Source organism: Ursus maritimus, unplaced genomic scaffold (genome assembly GCF_017311325.1).
Source record: "Ursus maritimus isolate PB19 unplaced genomic scaffold, ASM1731132v1 scaffold_7, whole genome shotgun sequence".
NCBI classification, from domain to species: domain Eukaryota; kingdom Metazoa; phylum Chordata; class Mammalia; order Carnivora; family Ursidae; genus Ursus; species Ursus maritimus.
Genome location: NW_024426885.1, coordinates 32,108,019 through 32,121,793, shown reverse-complemented (window position 1 = coordinate 32,121,793; position 13,775 = coordinate 32,108,019). Strand labels below are relative to the sequence as shown.

The 13,775-nt window shown below is 39.7% G+C and overlaps 1 protein-coding gene across 1 annotated transcript in view; it reads right to left on the bottom strand.

Annotated features, from left to right (window-relative positions):
* The window catches only part of LOC103670756 (cytochrome P450 2C21), a 32,265-nt gene extending 19,508 nt beyond the window's left edge, over positions 1–12,757 (bottom strand). Inside the window, exons 1-6 of the mRNA XM_008699299.2 lie at positions 11,916–12,757; positions 9,142–9,304; positions 7,614–7,763; positions 4,128–4,288; positions 2,580–2,756; positions 1,524–1,665 (exon numbers count right to left, since the gene is read on the bottom strand). Coding sequence (XP_008697521.1) covers positions 1,524–1,665; positions 2,580–2,756; positions 4,128–4,288; positions 7,614–7,763; positions 9,142–9,304; positions 11,916–12,083 — 961 coding nt within the window. The 5' untranslated portion in view covers positions 12,084–12,757. The remainder of the gene's footprint in view (positions 1–1,523; positions 1,666–2,579; positions 2,757–4,127; positions 4,289–7,613; positions 7,764–9,141; positions 9,305–11,915) is intronic.
* Between the last annotated feature and the right edge of the window lie 1,018 nt (positions 12,758–13,775).

Below are 13,775 nucleotides of genomic sequence, written 5' to 3'. Positions count from 1 at the left end.
AGTAATCTGTGTTAGTGAATTATATTTTTCCTTTATTTTCAAAATGTATCATCTTAATAATGTACAGTTTTGGTAGGACTATTCATTAGTTAAAACAAAACATTAACTTTTTCCTATGAGGGAAGGATTCTATGAATGTTAAGAAGTAGCATCTCTCCTAAACAGATGCGGGACCAGTACAGTCAGAATCTGAAGCCACTGTGGTTAGTCTATAACCCATTTTCTCTTGTACCATGTTGCTAGTCAAATGGTGTGGATCCACTACCTGAAGTATGTGTCTTTGTTCATGGAGCATGTGATAACTCTGTGGTTTGATGGCTATCAGGAAGACTTAAGAATTTTAGAGAAGTTTTAAACTTCACCTTCTCAGGTTGAGAAGCTGGATTTTTATCTAGAAGAGAGGGATTATGTAAAGTGGTTAGGAACTGACTTATAAAATCAGAATGCTTAGAGAATGGCGCAGTAAGGAATGAAAATGGGAAGAAAGAAAAGGAAAATATAAATGGATATGATGCAAGAAAAAATGAACATGGAAGCAATGGGGAAACCAGGACACAAAAAAGACTTTTGCCATGTACACAGATTTACTGGTCTGGAGAAAAATGTCCTACGGTATTCGTAGTCATAATCAACATAGGTCTAACCAGAGGGAAGTTATTTGGCTGAAAGAATGTGTCACGTGAAGGAAACACAGTGCCATTAGATCCCACAATGTGTGATAGCAGAGGAATTTCGAAGCTGTTCTTCTAGATCTCACCACTGGGAAAGCACTTGTTACTTAGACAGGGAGGACAGGAGGACCTTAAACAAAGGAGAATAATCTGGTGGTGACATCATGGAGATAAGCCTCCTGAGATTTAATTGTATTAAAAGTGTCTCAATGTGCCAAAGCACAGAACATGATACAGTAGTGAGGGAAATACCCTCTTCGGTGAGCACGCAAGAAAAGAAGAGGAGAAAAGTGGAAAGGTTGCATTTGCAAGAGAAATTATATTTGTGAAGAAGAGTTTCTTTGCCCAGATGAGTATATTTGAAAAGGATGTTATTTGTATGTAACTTTTTTCCTTAGGGACTGAGTCTCTTTGATAAAGAAAGACTGTCATTTCTGTTGAGCCAATCCTCACACTGCAAATACATTTGAGTAGAAATATATTCTGACATAAATATATTTATCTGGACATTGAAGGCATATCAAATGATACCCATTTAGAGAAGCAGAAGGCTGATTCTTCTAGATCCTAAGACAGTTCTGCTTATTGCATCTGTCCCAACGCAGATCAGGAACATTCCACCACAGCAGGGGAAACAGTGAGCTCTGCCCTTCAAATCTCTGCTGCTGTTTAAATATTTCATTATCTTTTTGTACTATAATTTGAATTTAATTTATCCAATGATGGGGAGATGTATGAATGATGGAAAATTTTTCTGTGCACTGTCTGGGCAGGTGAAGAGTGGGATAGCTGTCAGTGTCACCTGCCCATTTCGACCTGGAATTGCACCCTGCTCAACACCTGCGACCATACCTGTGACCTCTGGGTACTTCAGCAGCATCAGGAGTCCATATCTCAGGGTGGTGCTCGTTGTCTCTGTTCCTGCACTAAACACGTCCCATATGGTAACGACCAAGTTGTCCATGGTAAATTCAGACTGTTTATTGTGTTTTTCCTAGAAATGATGTGTTACAATTACTTGATAAATAAGAGAGTCTCAGAAGTAACTTCACTCAATATGACACTGTTATTTGGTGTGAGCGCTACGGCTGAAGGTCAAGTTAGATAGCTGCTAGGGTTCTGTCCAACCGTTAAAATATAATCAGAGTTATAAACTTGGAACAAGTCCTTTCTGATTCTTCACTTTCTCGTCCCCTAGAGTCAATCAGTTGCTCTAATATTTCTTTGAAACATAATTTTTATTGTCCTCACTGCTACTATCAATTCTAGCATCTATTACCTATTTTATAATGTCTAACTTTCTCATTCAAACTTCCAGAACCACCCACCCCCCAAAATGCATCACTATTCCCAACTCATCAGTCATTACACCCATGACAGTTCCTCAGTTACAACCAAGATCACCTGTCTGAAAATTCCACCCACTTGATCACTGCACTTCTCATTCCCTGAGCCTACTTTGTTGTCTCTGTTGGTCAAAGCTACGGTTTCTTCGAAACCTACCTCATCTGTGAAGATTTCCTAGTGCCTTTCCAAAAGTAGGCATTTGTAGACTCCTGTCCATTCCTGTGTTACCTCATTTGTTACATCATCCCATTTCTGATCTTATTTCATGAAGGATGATATGTTGTGTATCATTAATCTTGAATGTGTATGAGTGTATATTTCAATCTGCCCCCAAATAAAGAACCAGCTTTAACACAATAAATGTAAAACCTGTAAAGTCATTTTCAGTGAGAATTTAGAAATATCTCAAGGTATCCAATATGGTTTGCACAGGAAATGGGTTAGACATGCAATTAATACATCTTTAGGAAGGACCATTTGTTTTGATACCCCAGTTTTATTGGGAAGAACACAGCTAATCCATGAGTCACACCACCCACAAGCTAAAGGGTCACATTATACCTTTTCTATTTTGATCAGGAAGTAGTCAATAAAGTCCCGAGGGTTACTGAAGTCCAGGGATTCTTGGTGTTCTTGTATTTTTTCCATAATAAACTTAAATTGGTTAGCAATGTTTTTAAATAACACATGATGACTTCCTGGAAGGTAATGTATTAAAAGAGGGAAAGCATTGTAGAGCTGAAAGAGGAAAGAATCATTCATTAATTCACTCAGCAAAGTTTAAGGGCCCATGTTATGTATTACACTCCTAGTTATACGCTGAGTAGAAAAAGGTGAGTAAGACATGCTTCCTGCTCCAGAACACACTTGGAATTTGAAGGAGAGGGAACTGACAAGATGTCTGGAGTTACAGTATGCACAAGTCACAAAGCAATTTCAAGTCCATTTAAATTTATTTCCTAGCCATACCTCTGTGAAGGAATCCAGGAGCTTACCATCTTTTCCCAAAGGAGAGTATTGCGGTTCAGAAAGGTCAGTCAACCATTCTAAGACATCAGTGTAGTAAGAGCTAGAACACAGTGTTCATCCCAGTTTGACTAAACGTTTTTCTACAGAGTCACCTAAAAAGTTTGCAGGGCTCACCCCCTTTTTTTGTAATGAAGAAACTGCATCAGAAAGATTAAAGAAATGCCCACATTACTTAGCTTAGAGATTTTATACCCTCAGGAATATGCACATTGCCCTTCTTCATCTGCCCAAGGCCAGTCCTAGAGTTTATGACTCTACTTTAGACAGTACCTCGTGACTGAATCCCCTTGGTAGTCACTGAAGCCATTTATTCAGGCCAGTAGCTTGTATCAAACTATAGAGAGAACGGAGAAATCTAGCTTCTGGGTCTAGCTCATTCCTTGCCTTGGCTAGGAATTCCTTGTCTTTGGAAAATATGCTTAATATCTCAGTTTCCTGTTCCAAAAAATGAGTAGACTCCTTGTTCTCTAGAGTCCTTTCCAGGTGGAACACATGACCTTATGATCCACACATAATTTTAGTTCTTAATGGTCATACAACATAGATCACTACCGTTTTCTGACTCTGCACCATAGTAAGAAATACATTTTACATCTTCACCCTCGTCATCTATGGATATAAAAACAGTTTCTCAAAAAAATACCTTGCTATAATTGATGCACTGTACTACATTTCTCTATTACTGTATTTCATGGTTTTTAAAATAATTTTTTAAAGATTTATTTTAGAGAGAGAGCAAGTAAGCACGGTGGGGAGGGGAAGAGGGAGAGAGAGAATCTCAAGCAGTCTCCCTGCTGAGTGCAGACCCTGAGGAGGGGCTCGATCCCACGCCCCTGAGATCATGACCTGACCCAAAACCACGTGTCTGATGCTTAACTTGAGCCACCTAGGTGCCCCCCTCTATTTCATGTTTAAAATTTCATTTCAATACTTAAAATTGATTTGATAACTAATTGGTTACAAATGCTATTTTGATAAAAATTACTTTAGCCATTTGTAAACTGGACAAAGGGATGAGGTAAGCATGAGCAATAGATTAGCTAGAAAATTATTTCCCATTTCAGAGAACCTTGACCTTACCTGTATCCAGGAGGTGCTTGAAATTAGGAGGTTTTCGTGAAAATATTCTAGCAAGGTTAAGAATGTTTTATCATCATACTCAAAACGATTCTGGAAAATAATGGAGCAGATCACATTGCAGGGAGCACAGCCCAGAAGGGAAGTAGGATCACAGGGAGATGCTAAAAAAAACAGAAGTTAAAAGTTAGAGCACAATTTTCATATGAATTTGACTGTTTAAAATGACTGAGAAGGGTTGACTTCTGGGATTCTTTTAAATATAAGGATTACTTGCACATGTCATCGTCACTGTAAACTCAACATGCCTAAGATTTATTGTTTCCTGAAACAAAGCTATCTAATCCAGTCCTTTATTAATTTTCCCCAAGTATTCTATTCACATTTTCTCCAAATAAGAGCCAAAAGATAATTCACAAGAAGGAGGTCACTTAAAAATATCTTGAAAGATGTATGATTTCTCTCATCTATGGAACATAAGAACTAGGAAGATCGGTAGGGGAAGAAAGGGATAAAGAAAGGGGGGTAATCAGAAGGGGGAATGAAGCATGAGAGACTATGGACTCTGAGAAACAAACTGAGGGCTTCAGAGGGGCGGGGGTGGGGGAATGGGATAGACTGGTGATGGGTAGTAAGGAGGGCATGTATTGCATGGTGCACTGGGTGTTATATGCAACTAATGAATCATCGAACTTTACATCAAAAACCAGGGATGTACTGTATGGTGACTAACATAATAAAAAAACATTAAAATAAAAAAAAGTATCTTGAAAGGTGTAAAGTTTAGCTGTCAGTGTGAATATTTCTTCATGATGCCCACAGGAAGCTCAGCAACCTGGTAAGAAGTTCAGGGGACTGGAGAAACTTGAAATCCTTATTTTATAAAACATGGTTGAAAAGCTGGGTATGCTTTTCTTGTAGAAGAGAACAATAATGAGAGAAATTGGAGTGCCATTTGGATATTTGAAAAAATACACTACAGTATTAGAACCAGGCTTCCTATATATAAAACACGACTCCATGTTTTGATGTTTGGTTGCCGACAACTTTTGAACCTCACCTTTTCTTCTCTTCACATCTGGACAAGCTGATAAGAAAGCTAAAAGTTGGGGCGCCTGGGTGGCTCAGTCGGTTAAATGTCTTTCTTTGACTCAGGCCATGATCCCAGGGTTCTGGGATCAAGCCTCACATCGGGCTCCCTGCTCAGCAGGGAGTCTGCTTCTCCCTCTCCCTTTGCCCCTCTCCCTGCTTGTGCTCTGTCTCTCAAATAAAAAATAAAATGTTAAAAAAAAAAAAAGAAAGAAAGCTAAAAGTCTCCTTCCTTTGGAAGCAGGACACAGAAACTATACAAACACTAAGCTGCACACAGGAACTCATTCTTTACCCCATCCCTTAACCACCATAAAAACATAAAGGCAGTATCCTTTCCCTGCTCTCAAGGTGGTGGTGGTGTTTTTTAAGATTTTATTTATTTATTTGAGAGACAGGAATGAGAAAGAGAGAGCATAAGCAGGGTGAGGGGCAGAGAGAGAGGTACAAGCAGACTCCCTGCTGAGCAGGGGCCCAACACGGGACTCCATCCCAGGACCCTGGGTTCATGACCTGAGCCAAAGGCAGAAGCATAACCAACTGAGCCACCCAGGCGCCCCTATCAAGCTGTTTCTTAATCTGCCTAGGAGCTGCCCCACCCTCCACAGAAAGCCTCATTTTGTGAGTCATAAACTTTTTACATCCAAATGGGGTGTGTGTGGTACCATCAGTCTCAACATCTAAACCATATTTGGGGTGGGAGATACATCTTGCCTCTGTGAGACTGTTATAACTCCAAAAGGAGAAAAAGAAAACTTAGCAGCGATCAAAAAGTAGAAGTTATAACCAAAAATGTTCTTCCCAACATGTAAAAGAACGCTTCAATAGTCAGAGTTACCCAGCGGTGAAATGGGTTACCCAGGACTGTGAAGGCCCCATAGCTTGGAGGGATCGGGCAGAATGTGGGTGAGCATCGGTCAGGAAAATCCAAAATAATGAAATACTGTAGTAGTCTGTTAATAAGGTTCTTGATAAACAGAAATTAAACATATGAAAATATTTAATAAAGTAAGTTGAAAATTACAAAACTATGTATGTTCAAATCCCTTCTTCTGCCAGGTCTCTTACCCATTCCTCTGTAATAGTATACATCAAAAGTCTAACTGATATTCCCTCACACTCTACAGCCACTGCCAGAAATTTATTCCAAGGAAGAAACAAGAATCATGCAAATATTTTTAATAATTGCATTTTTTATATTAATAGCAGCAAAAAAAAAAAAGTCACGACAAGCTGTGTGGAATTTATATACCATCAGTTAAAAAACACAATGTCAGGGAAACCTGCGTGGCTCAGTAAGTTAAGCATCTAACTCGTAGTTTCAGCTCAGGTCATGATCTCCCGGTCGTGAGATCAAGCCCTGAGTCAGGCTCCCTGTTGAGTGTGGAGCCTGCTTAAGATTCTCTCACTCCCTCTGCCATATATATATATATATATATATATATATACACACACACACAGTATATATATGTATATATATGTATGTGTAACACAATGGAAATTCACCACATAGAAAATAGCATTTAGTTGGAAAATATTTAAATATTGAGCTTCAAAAAACCACATATATCTCATGATCCTGATCTTACTCCTTTCCTGCCAAGTCTCCTACCCACCCCTTTCTCTTCCACCTCCCTCCCAGTCCTGCATGTGCACACACACATATACACTGAGCCAACTCGTGCTCCTGAGACTCCCTCCATTCACACCCAGACTCTTCCAGGTGAGCTAAAATGCAGCCCTAAGCACTGAGAAGGATTGGGTGTGAATCCTACCACTGAAGCACCAGTGCTTTTTTTTTTTTTATCCCTAGTTTTACTGAGAGAAGATTGACAGCAGTGTGTAAGTATAAAGTGCCCAACGTAATGATTTGTCATATGTTTATAGTGAAATGTTTGTGATGTTCTCAAGAAGTTACTAGGGACATTGCTTCATTTTTCAAGGTATTATGGCCAAAACTACTAGTTTCTTACCAAAATCCATGTTCTCCCCATTTTCCTATGAACACAGATAACGACATTTCCCAGTGCCTCTTAGAGTTGGTGTGGCCCTGTGACTGAGTTAGAGCCCATGGAATGTGAGAGAAGTTTGGTGTGCCATTGCCATACCTGGCCCACTGAAAACACAATTTGCTCTTTGCTTTGTTCTTTGCTCTCTGCTACCATGCAAAGAGATGAATTCTGGGTGATACTGGAAGCCTTGTGCTGAAGAGAGACATCAGGCCTCCCATCAACCTAGTGCCTGAAGAGGCTGTTATGCCAACCACTTGACCTCTCATTACTATTATGGGAGCAAAAAAGCAACTTCTGTGCTTGAGCCATCAGATCTCTCTGTAGCCTATCTCAAATAGCATATAGTCTTCCCAAGCTAGTACTGTTAATTACATAAGGAAATACACACCATTGGTTTTTTTTAACGCTTCCACCAGACACAAGGCTTCCTCTTGAATTCTGTCCTCGATAGTCTTCTTTCCCATCCCCATATTCCGTAAAACCGTGAGGGAAAAGCGCCGGGTTTGCTTCCATTTTTCTCCATTGCTGAAAACAACTCCTATCAAAGAGAGAGAGACAGAGAGAGGAATGACCTCCATTACCATGAATTGCAGCTGAGCGTCTTCATCTCAGAACATGACAGTCACACTTAAGCAGGGATGTAAACAGAGTGGTCTCAGCCACAGGCATTTGCAACAAGCCCTGCTTTACCGCCCTCCTGTTGACCCTGCCTAGGATCTGTCAAGACTCTGGGTTTGACGTATTACTCAACTCATCTTCATCTGTTAGCTCCTTCAGACCTCAGAATAACTCTGTGAACCAAGTGTTTTGTCCCCTATTTTACTGATAATCATGGAGGCAAAATGCTTGCTCTGTGATCACACAGGTGATAAATCATGGTGAATCCAAGTCCTAGGTGACATTTTCAGGGCTGATTTTTGCATGTTGTAAATGAATTGTGGGAAAGGCAATAAACAGAGTCGATTCTCAAGAGAAGGAGAGATTGCTCTTGTGCACTGGAAAGTTCATGAATATCTGTTCCTCCTCATTTTCACATGTCCCCTGTGTTTGTTAAATCTCTTCCATGAAACATGGCCTCAACACCAGTGAAATTCAGTCAGACTTCTGGAGCCAGGACAAGATCAGGAGAAAAAAAATAAGTTTCTCAGAGGAAACTTGTCCATAAAGATTTTAAAGAACAATGTAGAAGAAATGACCCCATTCAGGCCTTATCTCCTTTTGCAGAAACCCAGTGACCCACCAGAGGACTGGATAGTTTAAGGCCAGCATCAAAACAAATGGAAGACAGTTCAAGTACTTCAGTTTAAAAAGCTTTTTCTAAGATCACATGCAATCCATATGTACTCACTATGCGTTTTTCCATAATCCTCTTCTCCAAGCAAATTTGTGCTTTATGTTTTGTATTCTGTTGGATTCAAATATTTCGTATGCTTTTTTTTTTTTTAAGAAGAATAAAAGACTGAAAGCAAGGCTAGAAATACTTCAAACCTATGTTGGCTCCATGCACACTATGGGAGTTTCCTAAAATAGTCTCTTGGCAACCATGACTCAGGCCAGAAAGCAAAATGTTGGTGACTAGGGTATTTGAGTCATTTTCCTCCCTTCTCTTTTCTCTCAGTCTCTTATTATCTTAAATGAAATGAACATTATCTTAACTGGCCATAATTTAAAGTGAACACAAATTCATAGAATGGTAACTGTTAGATGATTTCCTTTCATTGCATCTAGTGTTTCACGGAGGCATTGTGTGTCCCCTTCATTATCTACAATATGGATTAATGATCCTTTGTAGAAAAATGTTGGAATTATGCTGTTTTTATAACCTTCTCTAAGTACTTACAATTTCTCTATCCCTTAGCCTGTTTGGAGTCTTTGCAACTTACAAACCCACATACATTCCCCAAATAGAGACATACCTAACCCCTTGGTGATCCAGTCCACCATTGGGAAACCGCCTCTTCCAGAAAACTCCTCACTGCGATCAATCAGAGCTTCCTTCACTGCTTCATGTCCATATAACACGACAGTGGGCTTCATGCCAAAATACACAGTGAACATGGGACCATAACTCTCTGCTAGCTGGGAAATGAACAGGAGGTGCAAGAGTAGCAGAATTTCAAAACTAGGAATGAATGTAGATAAGTGAGGAAAATAGTTTTAATCTTACCGAAGAGACATTTTAATATTCACTCACCCATTATAGAAGATTTCAACTGCTCGAACTAGTAATTTAATAAATCACATTAAGTGGTAATTATCATTGTAATTGGTAACACTGCTATTATTATTACCATCATCATCAACAGTTTATTCTTTATTCAGCTCCTACTATGTGACAGGGGCTATGTTATGGATTTTATTCATATTATTTTATTAACTTTTATCTGCCAAATCTATAACAACACCAATTTTCCCCTTCCTTCCTATAGTTACACTAAATGGTGTGTTTCTCATCCTGCTTAAGGCAAGTTCCTCCTCTTGGCCCCTGTGTAGACTCATAATCATCCCTCATTATCCACCCTCCACATCTTTTTAGCACCAGAGATCTCTAGATTTTAATAATACATAAGGAACTGGTGATTTAGTCACAGACATTTCCCAGTTTCCCTGTGTGGCTATGTGACTAAGTTTGCATGAACTGCTGTTTTTTTTAAGATTTTATTTATTTATTTGACAGAGACAGCCAGTGAGAGAGGGAACACAGGCAGGGGAGTGGGAGAGGAAGAAGCAGGCTCCTAGCGGAGAAGCCTGATGTGGGGCTCCATCCCAGAACACTGGGATCATGCCCTGAGCCGAAGTCAGACGCTTAACAACTGCGCCACCCAGGCGCCCCTGCATGAACTGCTATTAACAGAAATGATGTGTGCAAATCCTACACACATCCTGCATAAATGCTAAATGCATGCCCTCCGTCGCTCCCCCTAGCCATGGACTGAAATGACAGCACGGAGATAGCCCCACTGTGTTCGTGCACATGAGACCAATAGCCTAGGTACCCAGGATGATAAACTACAAGACTGAGAAAACCTGGTTCTCTGGATGACCTCAAGGAAGACAGGCAGCCCAATAGCCCTCAGCTCTATATCATTCTGTAAGACAGAAATAAGCTCCTGTCTTCTTTCAGCCACTGTGTTATTGGGATCTTTCTGTCATGGCAGCTTATTTGGTATTCTAAATGATGTAGGACCTACACTCTTGCAACTTACCCAAGGTTTGAGTCCTCCTGCTACCTTACAAATCATTCTCCATAAAGCAACCAGAGTGATCTTTTCACAAGGCAAATGCTAACATGAGAGTCCTCTCTAAGCACATTAATGGCATCGCATTGCTCGTGAGCTAAAGATCAATATATTTTGTTTAAGTAGGCTCCAAGCCCAGCACGGAGCGCAACACAGGGTTTGAACTCACAGCCTGAGATCAAGACCTGAGCTGAGATCAAGAGTCAGATGCTTAAATAACTGAGCTATCCAGGCACCGCTAAAAACAATATTCTTAAAAGCCTTTAAAGACCTACATGCTCTGGCCCCTACTTACTTCTCCAGTCTCATCCCACACCATGTTTTCATTTCCTCTCTGGACTATAAGCAAACTGGTCCTCTTTCAGAGACGCCAACAAGTAAGTCTCCTCCAGACTGAAACAGCCTGGAACAAACTTACATCTGTATTTTGTCTGGTTAATGCTTGATCATTCTTTAGAACTCAGCTCCAGGTTCACTTCCTTAGAGAACCCTTTGCTGACTATTCCTCCCATCCCTTCTCCTCCAAACTCCATGGCCTCTTGCTACTGTGTCCCTGTAACATGATTTGTAATCAGGCACTCATTTGCATGATTACTTTACAAATACATGGCTGCCCTCTAGACTATAAATTCCATAATGCTAGGTCTTTGTTTTTCATTCACCATTGAAATACCCCAGCATCCAACAGAGTGCCTAATACAAAGCAGGCATTCAGTAACTTGTTCAATACCTGATATACTCAAGGAATATGTGCAAAATACAATTATTATTCACATTTTATAGAAATGGAAATTAAGGCTCAGAGAGATTTTTAAAATTTGCTGAACGCTGTGAGTTTACAAGTGGATGAGCTGGGTGCTGACATAATGCCTTTGAGTCCACAGACCAAAACACAGAAAGGAGCTTCCACAGGCTGTGTTCTGGTTACTTGCTATCTCAGGGAAGACAGATTTCAGACAATTCCTTCAAGATTTAGAGAGCTATTGCCATTTAAATAGCTAGGAATAGAGGAGTTATTCACTCACTCATTGAGCAAATATAATAGAAACTGAAAATCCTGGAATCATGAGTTATTTCCTTGACTTAAATAAATGTGTGCTTTTATGAAACTTTTAGTGTTGTGACACTGCATATCAGTAAAAGTTTCTTTTTTTTTTTAATTGAAAGCAGTTTCATTGCCATTAGAGTTTACCAAAGAATAATTACTAAAAAGGAGACCTGGTCACAACATGGACAGGGAATTCCTTCTTTCGGCAATTTCAACAATCATCTCATGGATCTCACTCCCTTCTGGCAGCCTTCCAGCTGTGTATCACTCAAAATCATGCCTGGGTATCCAACAGACACTTCCTGTTCAAACCACGGTCTTAAAACATGGTGTCTGGGATCATATTTTATTTAGATATAAGGTGCTAACTGCAGACAACGAAAAGGAAAGTAATCATACTCACCTTGCTTAGGGATTTGCTGATGTTCTTAGTATTTATCTGAAGGATATTTCCAATAATTGGGAGAGGAGTGGGGCCAGGCGGCAGCTTCCCTTTGGCACGGCTGCGATTCCACAGAAAGAAAGGAATCAAACAAGAAAGACATATCAACAGAACTATGAAGAGATCCATTGCTATGCTTTCTGTAAATGCAGTTGAAAGCTTGGTATCCAGTGCCTTTATAAATACTAAGTGCAAGCTGATCACCAAACATGCACTGTTTTGAACTTTTGGATAAATAATTGTTTTATCTTCAGTGGACTCTGACCCACTGGTAAAGGTTAAAACAAAACAAGTAACCTTAGCACTGATAAATATCTAGGTTTTCAGTGGCAATCCCAACTAAAAAAATAAGACTTGCTCAGAGATGTTTGTATTTTAATAGTAAAATTGAAAGCTATCAGATTTTCAAAGAGCTGGAATTCATGATCTTGACACATCATGAAAGAATATCTCATGTCAAAATTTATCATTCCATGAGCAGAAGAAAGAAGCACTCTCTTGTGGCCCTTTCCCAGAAAATCCAGGAAAATGCCAGAATTAAGAGACATAAAGGAGGAGGCAGGGTAAAAAAGAAGGATATAGGGAGCTAGTCTCTCCTAGAGAGGAGGAGAGATATTCCAAATCTCTTGACAAAGCCCTTTTCCATATGTCAGGAGTTCTGACACACTTAACTGCCAAGGGGGGATGCAGGACCAACAGACAATATATAGGAGGCAAGAATCTACCAAGTCAAGGAGAGAAATCACTCAAGCAGTGGAAAGTCCCTTGGCTGCATGTCACCCATCCTTCCCCCTGCACATCCGTTTCCAGTGAGAACAAGAGTCTACATTGCTCTTTCTCATGTTGGAGAAGAAATATACTCCAGCATTCAATACTATAAATATTTGAAAGTGTCTAGAAACTCACAGATATGAACAAAACTTCAATACTCAAATATATTTGAGGGGGAATCCTCTTACACTGTTGGTGGGGATGCAAGCTGGTACTAGTCTGGAAAACAGTGTGGAAGTTCCTCAAAAAGTTGAAAATAGAGCTACCCTATGACCCAGCAATTGCACTACTAGGTATTTACCCCAAAGATACAAATGTAGTGACTCAAAAGGACACCTCCATCCCAACATTTATAGCAGCAATGTCCACAATAACCAAACTATGGAAAGAGTCAGACGTACATCAGCAGATGAATGGATAAAGAAGATGTGGTATATACATACAATGGCATACTATTCAGTCATCAAAAAATGAAATATTGCCACTTGCAATGACATGGATAGAACTAGAGGGTATTATGCTATGCGAAATAACTCAATCAGAGAAAGACAATTATATGATCTTGCTCGTATGTCAAATTTAAGAAACAAACAAAGGATCATAGGGGAAGAGACAAAAAAAAAAACAAGATGAAATCAGAGCGGGAGATAAACCTAAGAGACTCTTAGTCACAGGAAACAAACTGAGGTTTGCTGGAGAGGAGGGAGGTGGGGGATGGGGTAACTGGGTGATAGACGTTAAGGAGGGCACATGATGTAATGAACACTGGGTATTATATAAGACTGATGAATCACTGGCCTCTACCTCTGAAACCAATAATAGATTACATGTTAATTAATTGAATTTAAGTTTTAAAAAATGGAAAAAAAGATATTTGAGGAAATCCAACAAGGTATAACGAACATCACACTTAAAAATCAAAACACTAAACCCTGAAGAAGCTAACATCAAGAAAACAGAAAATGTTAAAATGAGTTTAACATCAGATATATCAAATCTGTGCCTTCAGAGAGGTGTCAATATGGTGGAGCTCTAAGGGGCCCTGAGCTT